This window comes from Salvelinus namaycush, chromosome 41 (genome assembly GCF_016432855.1).
Source record: "Salvelinus namaycush isolate Seneca chromosome 41, SaNama_1.0, whole genome shotgun sequence".
NCBI classification, from domain to species: domain Eukaryota; kingdom Metazoa; phylum Chordata; class Actinopteri; order Salmoniformes; family Salmonidae; genus Salvelinus; species Salvelinus namaycush.
This window is the reverse complement of record NC_052347.1, coordinates 19,741,016-19,763,556: the sequence shown is the minus strand read 5'-3', so window position 1 is coordinate 19,763,556 and position 22,541 is coordinate 19,741,016. Positions and strand designations below refer to the sequence as shown.

General features: G+C 42.0%; 1 protein-coding gene across 1 annotated transcript in view; it reads right to left on the bottom strand.

Annotated features, from left to right (window-relative positions):
- Positions 1 to 4,227: 4,227 nt before the first annotated feature.
- The window catches only part of LOC120034528 (adhesion G protein-coupled receptor E5-like), a 29,212-nt gene continuing 10,898 nt past the window's right edge, over positions 4,228 to 22,541 (bottom strand). Inside the window, exons 4-19 of the mRNA XM_038981120.1 lie at positions 21,611 to 21,763; positions 21,244 to 21,465; positions 20,799 to 20,927; positions 20,579 to 20,622; positions 20,325 to 20,429; positions 19,204 to 19,357; positions 18,785 to 18,904; positions 18,436 to 18,626; positions 18,052 to 18,216; positions 17,364 to 17,558; positions 16,783 to 17,000; positions 16,581 to 16,647; positions 16,391 to 16,482; positions 16,056 to 16,224; positions 15,470 to 15,571; positions 4,228 to 5,228 (exon numbers count right to left, since the gene is read on the bottom strand). Of these exons, the coding sequence (XP_038837048.1) occupies positions 5,187 to 5,228; positions 15,470 to 15,571; positions 16,056 to 16,224; positions 16,391 to 16,482; positions 16,581 to 16,647; positions 16,783 to 17,000; positions 17,364 to 17,558; positions 18,052 to 18,216; positions 18,436 to 18,626; positions 18,785 to 18,904; positions 19,204 to 19,357; positions 20,325 to 20,429; positions 20,579 to 20,622; positions 20,799 to 20,927; positions 21,244 to 21,465; positions 21,611 to 21,763 (2,168 nt within the window). The 3' untranslated portion in view covers positions 4,228 to 5,186. The remainder of the gene's footprint in view (positions 5,229 to 15,469; positions 15,572 to 16,055; positions 16,225 to 16,390; positions 16,483 to 16,580; positions 16,648 to 16,782; positions 17,001 to 17,363; positions 17,559 to 18,051; positions 18,217 to 18,435; positions 18,627 to 18,784; positions 18,905 to 19,203; positions 19,358 to 20,324; positions 20,430 to 20,578; positions 20,623 to 20,798; positions 20,928 to 21,243; positions 21,466 to 21,610; positions 21,764 to 22,541) is intronic.

Sequence of the window (22,541 nt, the reverse complement as noted above, 5' to 3'; positions counted from 1 at the left end):
TCTACAGCCTTTGACCTTTACAACAATGTACAACATGTTCTATTCGGTTGAAGTATTACGACATAACAGACATAGCATGTATGCGTATCCCTCCCTATGCAGTGATTTAGCATGTGCCCCTCACACAACACAGTATTGCACAAAGCTTGTACGCTATGCTTTTGTATCTATCTGGTAAACAATTGGATAGGTCTTTGTCATTCAACAGCGTCATATTCTGTCTATCCTTATAGTATTTCAGTCACATATACATGGCCTGTACTGCCCATCCCCCACCAACATGATTTGACACTGACAGTTGCTGTTCAGCATGGAGGCTTGTTTTGGTGGAAGACGCATTCAAACAAGGGATGGCCTTATTCTGCTGGGTAGACACTTGTAAGTAGCAACATTGGATATGTTTATTGATTATTGGTGTTATTGGTGTTATTGTTATAGCTAGAATGTGTAGTTATTGCTATAAATGTTAGTTACATAGTGCATTCAGGATTCATAGAACGCCATTGTAGCCGGTAACATAAGACACATTATAATGCGAACACAAAGTTCAGATTGAAATATATTACAGATTGAAATATATTATATAACAAAATGCGTCTGACATGTAAATTAGGAATTCTGTCAGCTCTGTTTATGACATTTATTTTGGTCACAGAAAATGTGTAACTTTATCGCCGGAGAAAATTGAACTAGAGATGCTAGTCTGCCAAGAGACTCAACTAGCAATTCCATCACTTCCTGTAAATTGCGCTTGCGCAATGAAGATTCAGGCAGAAGTCACTGGAAGTAATCTTATTTTGAGTAAAAGTTGAGTATCATGTTTTTCTATTTAGTCTAGCTCGCACAAGTCGGAGAATCTTCTATCGACTACTTTCCATTCCCTGTCCACTGTCATAAAAAACAAAAAACATGTTTATTTCGGCCTGTTCAATGTGAATTGTTCAATAGCATAAGCAGTTTGAAGCATATTTTATTGGAAACAAGTTGCTGTGATAATGTTAGGCCTATCTGTCTTAGGGCTGGTTAAGGCTACCACACATTTAGGGGCTTTTTCTTCCGCTGGTCCTGGGGCCCTTGTTAAGGTCAACGGCATCATGAACTCTACAAGTACCAGGACATTTAAGTCAATAACCTAGTTGCCTCTGCCAGCAGGCTGAAACTTGGCAGCAAGTTGATCTTCCAGCAAGACGATGACCCCAAGCACACATCAACATCTACAAAGAAATGGTTAATTGGCCACAAAATCAACATTTTGCAATGGCCATCTCAGTCTCCGGACTTGAACCACAATGAACACCTGTGTTTTGAATTGAAGAGGGCAGTCCATAAGTGCAGACCGAAGGACATCAAGGATCTGGAAAGATTCTGTATGGAAGAATGGTCTAAGATCCCTCCCAATGTGTTCTCCAATCTCATAAAACATTATAGAAAAAGGCTAAGTGTCAATATCCTCGCAAGGGGATTTAAAAAAATGTATTTCACCTTTATTTAACCAGGTAGGCCAGTTGAGAACCAGTTCTCATTTACAACTGTGGCCTGGCCAAGATAAAGCAAAGCAGTGTGACACAAACAACAAAGAGTTACACATAGGATAAACAAACATACAGTCAATAACACAATAGAAAAATCAATATACAGTGTGTGCAAATGTAGTAAGATTAGGGAGGTAAGGCAATATATAGGCCGTAGTGGCGAAATAATTACAATTTAGCATTAACACTGGAGTGATAGATGTGCAGATGATGATGTGCAAGTGGAGACACTGGGGTGCAAAGGAGCAAAAATAAATAACAATATGGGGATGAGGTAGTTGGGTTGGCTATTTACAGATGGGCTGTGTGCAGGTGCAATGATCGGTAAGCTGCTCTGACAGCTGGTGCATAACGTTAGTGAGGGAGAAATAAGACTCCAGCTTCAGTGATTTTTGCAATTTGTTCCAGTCATTGGAAGCAGAGAACTGGAAGGAAAGGTGGCGAAAGGAGGAGTTGGCTTTGGGGATGACCAGTGAAATATACCTGCTGGAGCGTGTGCTACGGGCGGTGCTGCTATGGTGACCAGTGAGCTGAGATAAGGCGGGGCTTTACCTAGCAAAGACTTATAGATGACCTGGAGCCAGTGGGTTTGGCGACGAATATGAAGTGAGGGCCAGCCAACGAGAGCATACAGGTCGCAGTTGTGGGTAGTATATGGGGCTTTGGTGACAAAACAGATGGCACTGTGATAGACTACATCCAATTTGCTGAGTAGAGTGTTGGAGGCTATTTTGTAAATGACATCGCCTAAGTCAAGGATCGGTAGGATAGTCAATTTTACGAGGGTATGTTTGGCAGTATGAGTGAAAGATGCTTTGTTGCAAAATAGGAAGCCCATTCTAGATTTAATTAGTCTAGAGGTTTGTTAACACAGTGTCCAAAGAAGGGCCAGAAGTATACAGAATGGTGTTGTCTGCGTAGAGGTGGATCAGAGAATCACCAGAAGCAAGAGCGACATCATTGATATATACAGAGAAAAGAGTCGGCCCAAGAATTGAACCCTGTGGCACCCCCATAGAGACTGCCAGAGGTCCGGACAACAGACCCTCCGATTTGACACACTGAACTCTAGTAGTTGGTGAACCAGGCGAGGCAGTCATTTGAGAAACCAAGGCTGTTGAGTCTGCCGATAAGAATGCAGTGATTGACAGAGTCAAAAGCCTTGGCCAGGTTGATGAAGACGGCTGCACAGTATTGTCTTTTATTGATGATATTGTTTAGGACCTTGAGTGTGGCTGAAGGGGAACCTATGACCCGCTCGGAAACCAGATTGCATAGCGGAGAAGGTACGGTGGGATTCGAAATGGTCGGTGATCTGTTTGTTAACTTGGCTTTCGAAGACTTTAGAAAGGCAGGGTAGAATAGATATAGGTCTGTAACAGTTTGGGTCTAGAGTGTCTCCCCCTTTGAAGAGGGGGATGACTGTGGCAGCTTTCCAATCTTTAGGGATCTCAGACGATGCGAAAGAGAGGTTGAACAGGCTAGTAATAGGGGTTGCAGCAATTGCGGCGGATACTTTTAGAAAGAGAGGGTCCAGATTGTCTAGCCCAGCTGATTTGTAGGTGTACAGATTTTGCAGCTCTTTCAGAACATCAGCTATCTGGATTTGGGTGAAGGAGAAATGGGGGAGGCTTTTGCAAGTTGCTGTGGGGGGTGCAGAGCTGTTGACTGGGGTAGGGTTAGCCAGGTGGAAAGCAAGGCCAGCCTTGGAAAAATGCTTATTGAAATTCTCGATTATCGTGGATTTATTGGTGGTGAGAGTGTTACCTAGCCTCAGTGCAGTGGACAGCTGGGAGGAAGTGCTCTTATTCTCCATGGACTTTACAGTATCCCAGAACTTTTTGGAGTTTGTGCTACAGAATGCAAATTTCTGTTTAAAAAAGCTAGCCTTTGCTTTCCTAACTGCATGTGTATATTGGTTCCTAACTTCCCTGAAAAGTTGCATATCACAGGGGCTATTTGATGCTAATGCAGTACACCACAGGATGTTTTTGTGCTGGTTAAGGGCAGTCAAGTCTGGAGTGAACCAAGGGCTATATCTGTTCTTAGTTACATTTTTTGAATGGGGCATGCTTATTTAAGATGGTGAGGAAAGCACTTTTAAAGAATAACCAGGCATCCTCTACTGACGGAATGAGGAAGGTGCACAAAGTATTTAACAATTATTTCTTTAACATATTTTTCTCTGAGCAATTTTATTTTTATAAAACAATATAATTTTATTTTTAGCATACATTATACCTCATTATTTGTATTATTTATTTTATGCAGTCTGCTTTACTCATCTTTATCAAGGGTTCCAATAATTTTGGAGGTGACTGTTTATAAGCAATTATAATAAATCAAGGTACTTCAAGGCGAACATTTCTAATTTCTTGTTTTCATACCGTGTGACTCTGACTCGCAAACCCATTGAGGCCCTAAATAACCGGCTGAAATTGCCTTTGTCAGTTTGCATCTTCTGAGATGAGAGACAATCTGATGGAGACTATCCCCACCCATTCAGAGTTTGACGTCTGTACTAAAACAAACAGTTCTGAACCAATCAGAAACCTTTTCAAAACAATTCCACATCAGTTTCAGGTAGACTACACATGCAGTTGCCTTAATCTAAAACGGAGACAGAAAAACATTTCTTAGATATACAGTATCTTGAACCACATTTAACAAAATAAAATCAAGCTACACAGATACAAAATATTTTAATATTTTATTCAATTAAAATATCTCATGGCAAATAAAGGTCTAAAAACAGAGAAGTTACAGTACAGTGATAAAAGCATGCCATTTCCCAGTAAAAAAAACAGTCATACAAATGATCTTTACTAAGAAAACATTTACAATGATTTTAATTTGTCCTTATTTGACAGGATGCACACCTTACTAGAAACAATAACAGTCATGATCATGATTCTTGTACATTTTTTGGTTGATCTCTTTTAAAATTGAGATACAATTATAAAACTATATACACAAAATATACATTTCAATCTGACTCTCACAACTCGACCTTTGATGGTTATGTTTTAAACAATTACTTTTTAAATAAAACCATGATAGTTTATGACTATTTTTTATAATTTGTTGCTTTCATCTGTTATGTATTTTAAGATCAGAGAAAGTACCTGGATAATGCTTAATGTAATAATCCATGAAAAGTTGTCCCTGGTTAAACCATGCAGGACTAGTTCACTCTTCTACAGTAGGAGGGGGGTTTCTCATCAGCATTATATAATCCAAAGAATATCAAGGTTGGAAAAAGACACATGAAACTGTGAATAGGAAAATCAGTGTAAAACAATAAATAACTTTGTTATCGTTACTCTTTGGAGTTTTAGCTTAAAATAATATCCAGGCCAGCCCAACGAAAAAGTACAGTAATATTTACAGAATCTTTAAAAAATGTGCACAATACTGCTTAAAGCGAAATATAATTGTCACAAAAAAACGTACATCAACCATCCCATCAATCTATCCTGGTCCTTTTGTGCTCTTTTGGCAAGACAGCACAAACAGATCTCGGACCAGGCAAGCATTAACTTATGCATGTCATTAAACCAGGGTGATTATGGTTTTATAAAACTCCCAGGTGTTGCTAGGAGGTCACAAGGTCAGGCATCATGGGGTCATGTCCAGCAACCAGCGTCCAGCCCCCTAGATCTGAGACTCTCCCGTCTTCTGGGTGCTCTTGGATGTCTGAGGGACACAGACAGAGAGAGGGCAAAGACAGACAACAACATCAATCAGTTGCTTTTTGATCAGACTCTGTCATCACAGTCCTTCATTATTAATGCACAAGTGGCTCTGCACTCTTTCACCCGCCAGACAAAATGCTTCACTTAAAACTTCTTCTTAATAGGGGGTGCTGTTTTCACTTTGCCCAAATTAAACGGCCTCGTACTCTGTTCTAGATCATACAATATGCATATTATTATTACTATTGGATAGAAAACACTCTGAAGTTTCTAAAACTGTTTGAATTATATCTGTGAGTAAAACAGAACTCATTTGGCAGCAAACTTCCAAACAGGAAGTGAAAATTCTGAAAATGGGGCTCTGTGTCAGGGCCTGCCTATTCAACTGGCTTATATTTATGGATCTGTATGCACTTCATACACCTTCCACTAGATGTCAACAGGCAGTAGAATGTTGAATGGGGTGTCTAGCTTGATGTGAGACCGAATGAGAGCTTTTGGAGTGACAGGTCCGCTCTTTTGTCAGTATTCAACTGCGCACCAGGGAACCTCACATTGTCTTCTGAAATGCGTTACGTATACACGACGAAATGCTCCGGCTCTGATTTTATTGGATACATATGAGAAAAACATCATAAAGTAGGATTTTCAACCGAGTTTGACCAGTTTATTCGACGTTTATTGGGAATTTTGGAATTTTTCGTTCCATGCGCAAGATTTCTTGGGCATGTGCCCTCCACATGGCTAGCCAAAGTTGCTAATTCGACAGAAGAAATGGACATTCTTAAACAAAACAACGATTTATTCTGGAACTAGGACTCCTTGCACAACATTCTGATGGAAGATCATCAAAAGTAAGAGAATATTTATGATGTTATTTCGTATTTTTGTGGTTTGTTTTGGCTCCAACAAGGCGGAGAATTGGTGAGCGCTGTCTCACAATATTGCATGCTGTATGTTGTAGTAAAGTAATTTTCTTTTTAAATCTAACACAGCGGTTGCATTAAGAACCAGTGTATCTTTCATTTGCTGCACAACATGTAATTTTTAGTAAAGTTTATGATGAGTTTTTTGGTTAGATTACGTGACTGTCCAAAATTTCTCCGGACAATTTGGTGCATCATGGCTACGTATTCACAATGTAAAACCAGGATTTGTAGCTCTAAAGATGCACATTTTCGAACAAAACATAAATGTATTGTATAACATGATGTTATAAGACTGTCATCTGATGAAGTTGTTCAAAGGTTAGTGATTCATTTTATCTCTATTTGTGGGTTTTGTGAAAGCTATCTTTACGGTGAATAAATGGCGTTGTGTGTTTGGCTATTGTGGTGAGCTAATATAAATATATATTGTGTTTTCGCTGTAAAACACTTAAAAAATCGGAAATATTGGCTGGATTCACAAGATGTTTATCTTTCATTTGCTGTACAACATGTATTTTTCATAAATGTTTTATGATGAGTATTTATGTATTTCACGTTGCTCTCTGTAATTATTCTGGCTGTTTTGGTGCTATTTGTGATGGTGGCTGCAATGTAAAACTACGATTTGTAGCTCTAAATATGCACATTTTCGAACAAAACATAAATGTATTGTATAACATGATGTTATAAGACTGTCATCTGATGAAGTTTTTCAAAGGTTAGTGATTCATTTTATCTCTATTTGTGGGTTTTGTGAAAGCTACCTTTGCGGTGGAAACATGGTGAAAACATGGCGTTGTGTGTTTGGCTATTGTGGTGAGCTAATATAAATATATATTGTGTTTTCGCTGTAAAACATTTTAAAAATCGGAAATGATGGCTGGATTCACAAGATGTTTATCTTTCATTTGCTGTATTGGACTTGTGATTTCATGAAATTATATTATATGATATCCCTGTCGCGTTAGGCTAGGCTATGCTAGTCAGCTTTTTTGATGAGGAGGATCCCGGATCCGGGATGGTGACTCGTTAGAGGTTAACACCTTCCTCACCCACCTCATTATCTTTAGGGAACTTCAGCTCTGGCCCAGAATCACACATTTGCCTATTTTATGGAAATCATCAAAAATGACAGTTCTTTTCCTCCTTTGTTGTGCTTTGAAAGGTTTTTAAAATTGCCTTTGAGCAATCTCACTTGAAGGAAATGACTAGACTGATCACACCTCTGCTCAGGCCTGAACATGATGTCCCAAACCACGGTCAGTAATGATTAACGATTAAATTAATGGACTGATTAATTAAAGATGTCTCTGGATGGGGAAAGAAGTGAGAATTTTACAATGCGCTGTAAAACAAATGTTCCAAATTGGCCGTTAACCTGATAAGAGTGTGCCCTCTGAGAAATTGAGATTGAAGTACCCTGCAGTTTGAATGAATGCACATTTGACTTGTATCTAAATATTCTAATATGCTTATATCCTTTGTATAATACAGTAAATGTAATATTTTATGCAAAACTTTAACTTGCAGATCAGCCTTAATAATATTACAGATCCTGTGTTCTATCAAGCAATTTGTTTTCTAATTTCTAATCCCCCTATTATTATTATTATTATTATATATATTTTTTCAGCACTATCAATCCTCCCCTGATTGGAGAAAACTAACAGCCAACAATACTTATTCTACTGCTACTCACATCTATCTTCCCTCACATATACAGTACACTCTAATCTTAATTCCAACCCTCCGATGTCTACAGACGAACCCATCTTTCCTAGTACACTACCATTTTACTATTTCCTTTTGCAATACATCCTTCTATTTTACTGTGATGTCTTACGAGGGTCTTGAACCTCTCTATTTGTACCATTTCTACCAAGATTACCCTAAAAATAAATACTTTACCGAAGAGTGTATTCATATTTCCCATTGATTGATCATGGTTTTTCAGATCTCCTAACAGTACAGTTTGTAGGTCCATCTGAACAGAGATATGACTTACAGTGGCTTGCGAAAGTATTCACCCCCTGGCATTATTCCTATTTTGTTGCCTTACAACCTGGAATTAAAATTGATTTGTTGGGGGTTTGTATCATTTGATTTACAAAACGTGCCTAGCACTTTGATGATGCAAAATATTTTTTATTGTGAAACAAACAAGAGATAAGACAAAATAAAAAGAAAACTTGAGATTGCATTACTATTCACCCCCACCTTCCACCCCCCAAGTCAATACTTTGTATCGCCCCCTTTTGCAGCAATTACAGCTGCAAGTCTCTTGGGGTATGTCTCTATAAGCTTGGCACATCTAGCAACTGGGATTTTTGCCCATTCTTCAAGGCAAAACTGCTCCAGATCATGTGTAAGATCATGTGACAGATCATGTGACACTTAGATTGCACACAGGTGGACTTTATTTAACTAATGATGTGACTTCTGAAGGTAATTGGTTGCACCAGATCTTATTTAGGGGCTTCATAGCAAAGGGGGTGAATACATATACACGCACCACTTTTCCTTTTAAAAAAAAATACATTTTATTTCATTTCACCTTACCAATTTGGACTATTTTGTGTATGTCCATTACATAAAATCCAAAATAAAATCAATATAAATTACAGGTTGTAATGCAACAAAATAGGAAAAATGCCAAGGGGGATGAATACTTTTGCAAGGCACTGTAACAACCACTCCTGGACCTGACTCCAAAACCGAGCCACTGAAGGACAGTACCAAAAGAGATCATCTGTTTATTGTTTCCCCATGACAGAGTCTGCACAGGGCTGACTGTTCATTGTGCCATATATTGAGGATTTAGTTTGTGTCAAGAATTTTATATAGTAGTTTACATTGAAAAGATCGGATTGATGCGTCCATTTTTTGTTTTGTATATCAGTTCATCAACCTGGTTCAAAGGTATTGGGACATCAAAAACCTGTTCCCAACTATCTTTCATTTTATGCTTTATAGTTGTCAAACCTCTCAACCCTATACTGAAACTGGTACATTTTATGATTTATACCTGTCATTTTAAGCCATTCATGGTTTTTCATTGGAGGCAGACAAACCAATTAATTTGTTTCTGTTTTGAGTAATTGTCTCTTCCATTTTTGTGGCAGAGCTGCAATGAGTTGGTTATACTTCTGTATTTATCTCCATACACATTTGTTAATTTCTTGTGTGACATAATTTTACTGTCCTTATTTACATTGTCATTCACAAACATGATACCTTCCTTCTACATTTCTTCCCCCCAAAAATCAGTACATTGGAGTTTAGACATTATTTGCTTGTCACGATCGTCTTGATATGAGAGATTGGACCAAGGCGCAGCATGATATGAATCCATCTTTTTTATTACACGAAGACGTAACACGAAACACTTATACAAACTAACAAAACAACAAACGACCGTGAAGCTACAAACGCAAGTGCACACACAAACTACTTACGTTCAACATAGACTAGACATAGACAATGACCCACAAACAGCTAAAGCCTATGGCTGCCTTAAATATGGCTCCCAATCAGAGACAACAATAACCAGCTGTCTCTAATTGAGACCCAATTCAGGCAACCATAGACTTTCCTAGACACCTACACTGAACACTAAACCATCTATTCTACTAAACCCCCTAAACCAAACAACACCCTAGACAATACAAAAAATACATACTTCACCATGTCACACCCTGACCTAACTAAAATAATAATGAAAACAAAGATAACTAAGGCCAGGGTGTGACATAAACCCCCCCCTTAAGGTGCGAACTCCGGGCGCACCAGCATAAAGTCTAGGGGAGGGTCTGGGTGGGCGTCTGTCCACGGTGGCGGCTCTGGCACTGGTCGTGGTCCCCACCCCACCATAGTCACTACCCGCTTACGTAGCCTCCTCCAAATGGCCACCCTCCACATTAACCCCACTGGATTAAGGGGCAGCACCGGACTAAGGGGCAGCACCGGACTAAGGGGCAGCACCGGACTAAGGGGCAGCACCGGACTAAGGGGCAGCACCAGGATAAGGGGCAGCACCAGGATAAGGGGCAGCACCAGGATAAGGGGCAGCACCAGGATAAGGGGCAGCACCAGGATAAGGGGCAGCACCAGGATAAGGGGCAGCTCCGGACTGAGGGACGGCAGCTCCGGACTGAGGGACGGATCCTGGCTGGATGACTGCTCTGGCGGATCTTGGCTGGACGGCTCTGGTGGATCCTGGCTGGACGGCTCATGGCTGGCTGACGGATCTGGCTGCTCATGGCTGGCTGACGGATCTGGCTGCTCATGGCTGGCTGACGGATCTGGCTGCTCATGGCTGGCTGACGGATCTGGCTGCTCATGGCTGGCTGACGGATCTGGCTGCTCATGGCTGGCTGACGGATCTGGCTGCTCATGGCTGGCTGACGGATCTGGCTGCTCATGGCTGGCTGACGGCTCTGGACGCTCATGGCTGGCTGACGGCTCTGGCAGATCCTGTCTGGTTGGCGGCTCTGGCAGATCCTGTCTGGTTGGCGGCTCTGGCAGATCCTGTCTGGTTGGCGGCTCTGGCAGATCCTGTCTGGTTGGCGGCTCTGGCAGATCCTGTCTGGTTGGCGGCTCTGGCAGATCCTGACTGACGAATGGCTCTAGCGGCTCCTGACTGACTAACGGCTCTGACGGCTCGGGACAGACGGGCGGCTCTAATGGCTCGGGACAGACGGATGGCTCAGACGGCACTGGGCAGACGGATGGCTCAGATGGCGCTGGGGAGACGGATGGCTCAGATGGCGCTGGGGAGACGGATGGCTCAGATGGCGCTGGGGAAACGGATGGCTCAGATGGCGCTGGGGAAACGGATGGCTCAGATGGCACTGGGCAGACGGATGGCTCAGATGGCACTGGGCAGACGGATGGCTCTGGCCGGAATAGGCGCACTGTAGGCCTGGTGCGTGGTGCCGGAACTGGAGGCACCGGGCTAAGGACACGCACCTTCAGGCTAGTGCGGGGAGAAGGAACAGGGCATACTGGACCCTGGGGACGCACATTAGGCCTAGTGCGTGGTGCCGGAACTGGTGGTACCGGGCTGGGGACACGCATCTCAGGGCTAATGCGGGGAGCAGCAACAGGATGCACAGGACTCTGGAGACGCACAGGAGGCTTGGTGCGTGGTGCCGGAATTGGTGGTACCGGGCTGGAGACACGCACCATAGGACGAGTGCGTGGAGGAGGAACAGGGCTCTGGAGACACACTGGAAGCCTGGTGCGTGGTGTAGGCACTGGTGGAACTGGACTGGGGCGGGGAGGTGGCGCCGGAAATACCGGACCGTGCAGGCGTACTGGTTCCCTTGAACACCGAGCCTGCCCAACCTTACCTGGTTGAATGCTCCCCGTCGCCCGACCAGTGCGGGGAGGTGGAATAACCCGCACCGGGCTATGTAGGCGAACCGGGGACACCATGCGTAAGGCTGGTGCCATGTATGCCGGCCCGAGGAGACGCACTGGAGACCAGACGCGTTGAGCCGGCATCATGGCACCTGGCTCAATGCCCAATCTAGCCCTACCAGTGCAGGGAGGTGGAATAACCCGCACCGGGCTATGAACACGTACAGGAGACACCGTGCGCTCTATTGCGTAACACGGTGTCCGCCCGTACTCCCGCTCTCCACGGTTAGCCTGGGAAGTGGGTGCAGGTCTCCTACCTGCCCTCGGCCCACTACCTCTTAGCCCCCCCCCCAAGAAATTTTTGGGTAGTACTCGCGGGCTTCCAGCCTTGCCTCCGTGCTGCCTCCTCATATCACCTCCTCTCGGCTTTCGCTGCCTCCAGCTCTTCACGAGGGAGGCGATATTCTCCCGGTTGTGCCCAAGGTCCCTTTCCATCTAATATCTCCTCCCATGTCCATGAATCCTTGATGCCTTGATCCTGTTGCCGCTTGTCACGCTGCTTGATCCGGGTTTGGTGGGTCATTCTGTCACGATCGTCTTGATATGAGAGATTGGACCAAGGCGCAGCATGATATGAATACATCTTCTTTTTTATTACACGAAGACGTAACACGAAACACTTATCTTCTTTTTTATTACACGAAGACGTAACACGAAACACTTATACAAACTAACAAAACAACAAACGACCGTGAAGCTACAAACGCAAGTACACACACAAACTACTTACGTTCAACATAGACTAGACATAGACAATGACCCACAAACAGCTAAAGCCTATGGCTGCCTTAAATATGGCTCCCAATCAGAGACAACAATAACCAGCTGTCTCTAATTGAGACCCAATTCAGGCAACCATAGACTTTCCTAGACACCTACACTGAACACTAAACTATCTATTCTACTAAACCCCCTAAACCAAACAACACCCTAGACAATACAAAAAATACATACTTCACCATGTCACACCCTGACCTAACTAAAATAATAATGAAAACAAAGATAACTAAGGCCAGGGTGTGACATTGCTGTAATATTTGTTCTGCCTCTTCTGGAGGATGACATTTGAATTTTGACCAGCTCTGTATGGCTTCATTTTAAAAGAAGAATACTTTAAACAGGGCTAAGTTATCAATCCACCGGAAATGGTTTGTTTTAATCAGTATAAAAGCAAAAAGCTCACTTTTGAAATTGGATGTGCCTCTTAGTATCCATCTGGAAAACCAGTTTGGATTTAGATATCATTTTGGTATAATAGAGGCTTTAAGAGAGAGGTTTAATGCCTTAATATCCAAACTCATGTTCGTTATATAAATATAACTTTATAATAATATAAATATTTTTTCCTCGCATGACTTGAAAAAGGATTCTCCTGAAGCCGGTAGAGCCATTAGTAAATATATAAACAGATATCAATAGAGAATGAATCAGGGTAACTTTCCCGTAGATGGACAGGTGTTTCCCTCTCTATGATTTAAGGATCCTATCTATTTTGTTTTCTATCGAAGTTAATAGTTCCAAGATCGTTCAACTTTTCTGGTATATGTACACCAAGTACAAACTTCACCGTCCACCCATTTAATCGGGAGGCCACACAGCAAAGTTAAAGTTTAGAGACCCAATCCATAATATAATACACTGATCATTGGTGGGTTTCGCCCAGAGAAACTATCCAGGTCCTCAATAAGGCCCTTGAAGGTTGAAGATTGAGGACTCAAGAAAATCTTGAACCATCGGCGTACATTGATACTTTTCTCTCTAATTCATAAATGTTTTGCCCCTTAAAGCTGCAATATGTAACTTTTTGGGTGACCAAATTCACAAAAAGGTGAGTTATAGATCTGTCATTCTCATTGAAAGCAAGTCTAAGAAGCAGTAGATCTGTTCTGTGAGCTATTTCTATGCTTCCCATTCTTAAGTTTAGTTTTTACGTCTTTTAATTTCAGTTTTGTACACCAGCTGAAAATACAATATTTTTGGTTATGGAACATATATTACAGTGGTTTAGATGGTTCAAGGATGCCCTACACTATATGTGCTTGTTTTGTCACATACTAAAATTTGAATTTTAGCAACCAGGAAATGGGGGAGCGATTTCTGCAGTGCAGCTTTAATGTTATCACTAGATCAGATGTTTACAGCAAACAGTTCAATGGCTATAACAAATAAGTCTCGTGACAGAGAGCACATTGTTTAACTCCTCTTGACTATTCAACATTCTCAGAGAAGTAACTGTTATTTATTATTTTGCATGAAGAATCGTTGTACATTACTTTTACCCATCTTATGAGAGATTCTGCAACAAACAAAAAAATCCAGGCACTTACACAGATTCTAGACAGGATAAAGGGCTTTCTCAAAATCTGCTATAAAGATTAGACCTGGTTTCCCTGCATTCCCGTATTTTTCAATTATTTCTAGTAGTTGTGTAATGTTGTCTCCAATATATATTCCTTTTAAGAATCCCGTCTGATCGTGATGAATAATGTCTGGTAGGACATTTTTAATTCAAAACATTTTTTCATATTTTTTTTTAAGATACTGGGTCTTTGCCTTCCTGGCTCCTGCTTCAGTAAGAGAGTGATCATTTACTCTTTGTGTGTCCGACAGGTGGAAATTAATATACGATTAATTAAAACATAATAGTAATGGATCTTTCAGTAGTTCATAAAAAGTTGAATATATCTCTATTGGAATGCCATCAAGGTCAGAGGTTTTTCCCGTCTGAAAGGAGTCAAGTGCCAACCATAGATTGTCCTGTGTAATTAGGCCTTCACAATATTTTTTTGGTGTCTAAAATAGTTTAACATGATTTTTGGGGGAGAAAGATATCACAAAACTCATTGTCAAATGAGGTTTGAGGAACTTGACAAGAGCTTGTTTAAAATATGTTTATCCTTTGGTGAGATAAGAATTTATCCATCTTTGTAACTTTTTCCCTTAGGTTATTTTTGGTTGTGTTTCTATATTGAAGGTTTAGGAAAAACTTCTCCATCCAATTTGCTATTTTTTTTAGATAAGTTAAACACGATTCATCAACACCATTGATGTCTAATGTTAGATTTTCTGTTGTAAGCCTTTTCTCTGTTGACCAATTTTTGGGGGATGAAGATTCAAATGATTGGCCTCCCATATGATAAATGGATCAGTTGAACCTGTATTGTGTAAGAAAAGTATGTTATGTCCTTAGTTTTTGTTAAGAAAGTTCTGTCAGTCAATAAACCCAGGTAAAATTGTAAATATCCCTGTCCTCGTGGAAAGTCTGTCATAGTTATATGGAGGGATATAAGTTGATGATATGATCGCATTCGATCCTCAATCAATACATTTTTCACTTTTGGCACCATAGAAAAGGATACAAGAAAATAATCAATCCGACTAGCTTGATTAAGCCTCCTCCAAGTATATCTTACGATATCCGGGTTTCTGAGCCAATGTCAGTCAATTCCAACGTGCCCATAATATTCATAATCTCTATGAGCGCCAGAGGGTGATAGTTGGTAGTATGATTTCCTTTACGGTCTACTGACTTACTTAAAACTGTAAGTGTTATTTGCATCTAATTAGCTTATTATAAATATTTTCAAAGAAGTTTGGATGGTCATTATTCGGTCCATATAAATGTATGAGCCATGAGCCATGTATCACCAAGTAGTATAATCAAAGCAATCCATCTTCCTTGAGGATCTACTTGAACGTATTGCACCTCAAGATCTAGAATTTCTTAGTACTTGACAGAAATAGATTTTACCATCCTATTCTTTTTCCAAGGGAAGTTCCTCAGAATATATTTAATGACTTTCCTGTAAACAATAAATATGGTATAACTTTTACTCGCAGAACTTTGCCTCGCAGAACTTTATCTCGCTACTCAATTAGTAAGAGTTAATACCTGTGATTTGCTGTTGCTTGACTGGTTGGAGGAAAACTCTGAGTACTTCTTCTTCTGTAGTGCACAGACGCTGTCCAGGATCTTGCCATACTCCTCTCTCACCTACAAGGTGCAAAAGAGAGCACTGCATTATGATGCATTTACATGACACTGTTAGCTCCTAAAAAATACTATATAGAATGAGCATAATGGTGCATTTAGATGACACTACAACATTCTATGGCAGCCATGTTAAGGGCAGCTCCCCATTAACATTACATGGGGAATATTTAAACAATGCTGAATCCCTCCCCCTTGGCTTTTGTGAGGCCCAAAGGCCCTACTTGGTCCTTGACATTTGGTTTGGCCCGCCAGAAGCTTCCAGAATGAAGCTGTGTTATCAATCCACCGGCAATGGTTTGTTTTAATCAGTATAAAAGCAAAAAGCTATGTATTGATGAACAATGTTAAGGTTTTTTGGTCCGCGGCCCACTACTGAGATTACATTTCATCCCACCAAGCCCAACAGTTTGGACTCATCTGTACGATGGCCATATTAGAACTGCTTCAAGGCCCCTGGTTGACAGAGTCTTGAGTCGTGACGTACCTGTTTAGAGAGCAGGCAGTGCATGAGGAACACTAGGACCCCCTGCAGACTGTTGAGGATGGTGAACAGGTACGACATGGCCAGCGGGCTTTCCTCAAACTGGAAACAGCCAAAGATCCACATGGTGCCCAGGACACACAGCTGAGCAACTGCAGTTATGGTGAATGCCCTGCAGGAGGCGACAAATACACATACAGTTATATCGTGAGCATGGGTCACAACATGTCATCTTACAGTAAGGCCTGTTTTTTCCCACATGTTCTGGCCAGGAAAAACAGTGGTCCTTTGTTATGGGCTATAACACAGCCTGTGTGAGAACGTCCGTTCCGGCTCACTTGATTTTGCGGAGTTTGTCAAGGTCAGGGTTCAGGCTGGAGAACTTCTGGGCCAACTTCCACATTGTGATGAGAAAGAAAAACACGTTCACCTAGGAGGGGAGAGGGAGATAAGTAGAACTCTAACATGACACAAAACATTGTAAGTAGGAGTGATGAAACTATTGCACCTTTCATCTGTGATACGCACCATGATGATGATACAGACAGGGCCAAAGAAGCTCCAGATGAATCCATCCTCAAGGTTGAGCCAGCAGCTAAAACACACAACGCACACTTGAGTACCTGATCTCTATAGTACACAACAGAGAAGGTCAGAGAGTCAGACAAATATATATAGGGAATCCAGTCAGGAGATGACACTGTCAGGGATCGATGCAGTGGTCACTCACTGGCGCTCTGTTCCGTATCCTTTGGCGTTGGCGAGGGCAGAGATGGCGACGATGACAGCAGGAACGCCGTAGCCCCCTGCCATCATGTAGAGGGGCCTGAAGGTGGTGTTGAAGACCAGGACCACCATCCTGAAGAGCTGCACTCCCTCCAGACACATCCAGCAGAATGCTGCCAGGAAGAAGAAGTGAAGCAGCCCAGCCACCACCGCACAACCAGCCTGAGGAAGAGAGGAGAGAGGGATGAAGAGAAAGGAAGTAAAAGGGTGAGAGTGATCGAGAAAACTAAATGTGAGCGAAATGACATATACTGTAGATAGTGATAAGGTTCATAATACAATAAGTTACCCACAACTGAAGACACAATCGCTGCATACATTAACATTTCTTCTTACTAAAACATTGTTCTCACCACCCACATAGACAGAGTACCTACGCCACATGTAAATATTACACAGATTGTCACATCCTCTGACCTCTCACGCCCAGACAAGCTCAGTGGAGTTTTCCTTATTCAATCTTGTTCCCGAGGGCAATTCTGCCTCGAGGGCTGAGCGTATGTGATTGGTTGGATGCAAGCTTACCTGGCTCTCGGTGCGTGAGATGCCGACGAGGAAGATCAGGTTGGCGATGAAGAGGCTGAGGCAGAGGTGGAGGTGGATGGTATTGCGGGTGCTCTGGATGGAGCGGATCAGGGAGAAGGTGAGGATGCAGATGAAGAGACACAGCAGGGACAGGGACAGGCCCACCCAGGTGATCAGCTGCAGCTGGAATGTGTCCTGGAGGGAGGAATGGAGGCGAAGACACGTCACCATATAGTCACAGCAGTGGAGGCTGCTGAGGGGAGGATGGCTCATAATAATGGCTGGAACGGAGTAAATGGAATGGTACCAAACACATGGAAACCATATGTTTGATACCATTCCACTTATTCCACTCCATTACTACGAGCCCCAGTTAATGTGTCACCAACCTCCTGTGAGTCACAGTAACTGACACAACTTTCATGGATGTGTCTTAATAATATAGACAACATGCCACTGGAGAAATAATAATGGAGCCCTATCTAGCCAGGCAAGACACAGAACAAATTTAAAACAAAACAAATCTTAATGGATTCACTGTTCTCAAATGAATGCAAACTTTTAAAAGCCAAACAATATCCTATTGCACAAGTACATAGAAAGTGAAATGAAACTATTAGAAAAGGCATTGTTCCTGCTCTATCTTACAGCAGAAGTACAGCTAGACTAAAAGAGAAATCCCCCTCACCTTGAACTCATAGAGAGCCATAAGAACAGCAAAGCTGCTGAGATGGTAGCAGGAGCACACAGTGTGGGTGGCATTGGACTGCAGCAGGAAACAGCCTCGATCAGACCAGGTCCCTTCTCCCAACTCAGCATCCCAGTACACACAGGTGTAGCTCCCTTCATCTGACTGGGAAACAACATTCATAATTACCATAGAAGAGAAGTCGAAAAACCATGGTAGTCCAGGACACTTCACATAGTGACCATCCAAGAAAAAGCCAAGCAGGTTCATTCAGATGTCTGCATAGATCTTGAAATATAGTGCAGCATATGAAGAAGATTTGATACTGCCACATTCACATAGACCATCATAATGGGATAGAGGGGTAATGTTTTTGCTCCTCACCTCCTTCAAATGGGAGAAGGTGAATGTGACTGGCTCCTTGAGAAAGGATGTGTCCTTGTTACTAATGGTGGCCGTCACCACTTTGGAGTTGATCTGGAAGCTGTGGCCCTCCTGTGCCTTCAGCCCTGAGAAGGAATTGTTGGTGGATGTCTCCAGACCCTTGTAGCTGAGCAGGGACACCGTTGCAAATCCTGAGAAAGCAAATGTTTAAGTCTAGGAGATTGTACACTGTGTACATTCATTTCACATTATATCATTACATTATAAAGATTGGTTCTGATGATTGTGGTGGGATTATGATGGCAGTGTTGAAGCTGATCATGAAGATGAGGATGATCAAGATGGTAACCTGGGTAGGAGGTGTCTCCAGCAGCAGTCTCCCAGTGGCTGTCTAGCTGAGCGTGTGTAGAGGACAAGGTGAGGGGTCCCTGGGGTGAGGAGGCATTTCTCTGCACCAACAGCTCCACCTCTGGAAGCAAATACATTCACATCTTCACAAACAGGCCTACAGTAAGTGAGATGTTACAACTCTCAGAATGGTTATCTGCTAGAAAGGCAGACTTGTGCGCAGCAAATTATGCAATGAAATGTGACCCATATAACCTAATGAAAAACTTTGTAAGCTATTCAGAAATGGCCACAAATGAACATATTCTAGGAAGGAAGTTATAACAGCTTGCCTTCCATTAGGTGGCTTCAAAAGCCCAAACAATCATGGCTGAGTTTATGTTGTCTGGACTCATGGCTGAGTTCAGGATGTTCTCCTACCGGTGTGAGTTTTGAACCTCCTGGTCTCGGGGTGTTTCAGCAGAGGTCCGATTATTCTCAGAGCAGTCTCTACCAGGTCCAGCAAGACACTCACTTCCTTGTTATTATTCAGAGGCCCGCGAGACAGGAGCCTGTCTATAGCAGACAACAGAGTCTACAGAGAGGAGAGAGGTGGGGGATGAGGGGTTACATAGACACAGTCAGACAGGCTGAGACTTTTATTTGTCACAAGTACAGTGAAATTCTTAACTTGCAAGCCCTATGCAACATTGCAGTATTCAATATCAAAATAGTATTTCTGATTAAATAAATAAATGAAATAAAAACAAGAAATAAGAGAAGAAGAAAAAAAGAAGAAGAATGTTATATACAGCAGGGTCAGGGCCAATTCCGAAATGTACATGACTATATATTTGGCATACACTAACCACAATGCTATGTTTAGAAGTCATACATCGAAAGGAGGCTAGTTTCCATTATAAGCTAGATGTACCAACAGTGCTGGTCATCAGTCATTGTTTCACTGCATGTATCCTTTCCTTAATGTGTGTGGGCTGAGTCTGAACCTGCATATGTCAACATCTCTATGATGGATGCCTGGTTTATAATGAGCCTCAAATATAAATAAGGGCCTCAAATATAAGTAAGGGCCTCAAATATAAGTAAGGGCCTCAAATATAAGTAAGGGCCTCAAATATAAATAAGGGCCTCAAATATAAGTAAGGGCCTCAAATATAAGTAAGGGCCTCAAATATAAGTAAGGGCCTCAAATATAAGTAAGGGCCTCAAATATAAATAAGGGCCTCAAATATAAGTAAGGGCCTCAAATATAAGTAAGGGCCTCAAATATAAGTAAGGGCCTCAAATATAAGTAAGGGCCTCAAATATAAATAAGGGCCTCAAATATAAGTAAGGGCCTCAAATATAAGTAAGGGCCTCAAATATAAATAAGGGCCTCAAATATAAGTAAGGGCCTCAAATATAAATAAGGGCCTCAAATATAAATAAGGGCCTCAAATATAAGTAAGGGCCTCAAATATAAATAAGGGCCTCAAATATAAATAAGGGCCTCAAATATAAGTAAGGGCCTCAAATATAAATATATAAACAAGCAGTAGTACCTCTAGCAGGGCCTCTCCATCGACTTGTTCTGCCGTATTACTCTCACTCAACTCCAGACAACTGGTCCTCATCAGGGCCACAGCATCCTGCAGACCTGGGATGACCTGAGAACGAGGGATGAGGAGAGAAAGTGAGGAGAGAGAGAGCAGGCGGGGGGGGGGGGGGGGGTAGAGAGAGGAGGAAGTTAGTCTGTATTTTGTTCTGCAGATACCTGTAGGTGTGAATCATTACACTGTATACTCATGTGGCTTACCATCTTAAGATGCTTCTCACTCGCAAACGTGTCACAGTTCAACTCTATGGAAAGAGAAGAGATGAGTGAATAAGGTATCTTAAATGAAAATACTGTATATTTTTATATGAAATTATTGATGAAGTGATGACAACTTGATCATGCAGCGGAAGTATTGAAATGTGAATGTTGAAACAGCTCCATCTCAATGAGAATGATGATCTATAAATGTGATTCTCACCAGTACATCTCCCCTGTGGGTCTCCGTAGTTGGTGAATCCTGCATGGCACGCACACCGATGGCCACTGTTGGCGGCATTATGGCACGTTCCATTCCCTCCACAGATAAACCTATTTATTTTACACAAGTCTACAAAGGAATGACAGAAAGCACAGGTGACATTTTCATAAGATGTTCAGATCTACCTAAAACTGATCAATTCACATAATATCAATTACACATTCTGGTCATAAATAAATTAATATCTGGTGCTTCATGAGGAAGAGGCGCAATTGAGCAAAATACATCAAGGGGTATAGATAAAACATTATTTAACTTTCTAAAAATTCCCAGGTTTTCCCCAAATCCCGGTTGGAAGATTCCTGGAATTAGCAGGAAATCTGGAGGCCTCCAACCAGGATTTCTAGAAAACCCATCCAGGGTGATAATACAATTCCTCCCATACCTTTAGCACCTTGAGCATCCTCACTGTCTGTGGTTGCTGTCTGGTCTGTGGTGGCTTTCTGATCTGTTATTTCCTCACATGATTCTCCATTCTCTGTGAATTGAGCTTTGCCAGACTTCAGGCCAAACCCTGGATTGCAGACACAGGAGTAGCTGCCTGCTGTGTTGACGCACTGTGTATGCTTCCCGCAAATTGTGCTGTCGTCCACACACTCGTTTCTATCTACATGTGGGTAAAAAACACCATTAGGAAAAGGAAACTCTCACCATTTCATACATGATGACATCCTGTATATGCCTGATATGCTCTCTGGATGTACACATCTTTTGATATTTAGTGTTATCACCAGTTTTCTTTGGCATCTTACCTTCACACGTGGCTCTTTGGCCAAATGTAAAACTTTCCGCTCCAGTACTGGAGACAAACCCCTCATTGCAGATGCAGGAGTAGGACCCTAACACATTGTGACACTCGGCATTGGGACAACAGGTGTCCTTATTCTCCGAACACTCGTTGATGTCTTGAGGCACAGAGAAAGGAATAGTCAGTCACACCTCAAATGCAAACGTAGAATATACACTGGACAAAAATTTAAACGCAACATGTAACTGTTGGTCCCATGTTTCATGAGCTGAAATGTTGTGTACAAATTTGTTTACATCCTTGTTAGTGAGCATTTCTCCTTTGCCAAGATAATCCGGCATATCAAGAAGCTGATTAAACAGCATGATCATTACACAGGTGCACCTTGTACTGCGGACAATAAAAGGCCACTCTAAAATGTGCAGTTTTGTCACACAACACAATGCCACAGATTTCTCAAGTTTTGAGGGAGCGTGCAATTGACTTCAGGAATGTCCACCAGAGCTGGTGTTAATTTCTCTACCAAAATCCGCCTCCAATGTTGTTTTAGAGAATTTGGCAGTACTTCAAACCGGCATAGCGATCGCAGACAGCATGTATGGCGTTGTGTGGGCGAGTGGTTTGCTAATGTCAACGTTGTGAACAGAGTGACCCGATGGTGGCGGTGGGGTTATTGTATGGGCAGGCATAAGCTATGGACAACGAAAACAATTGCATTTAATCTATGACAATTTGAATGCACAGAGATACAGTGACGAGATCCAGAGACCCATTGACGTGCCCTTCATCAGCCGCCATCACCTTATGTTTCAGCATGATAATGCACAGCCCCATGTCGCAAGGATCTGTACACAATTCCTTGAAGCTGAAAATGTCCCAGTTCTTTCATGGCCTGCATACTCACCAGACATGTTGAGCATGTTTGGAATGCTCTG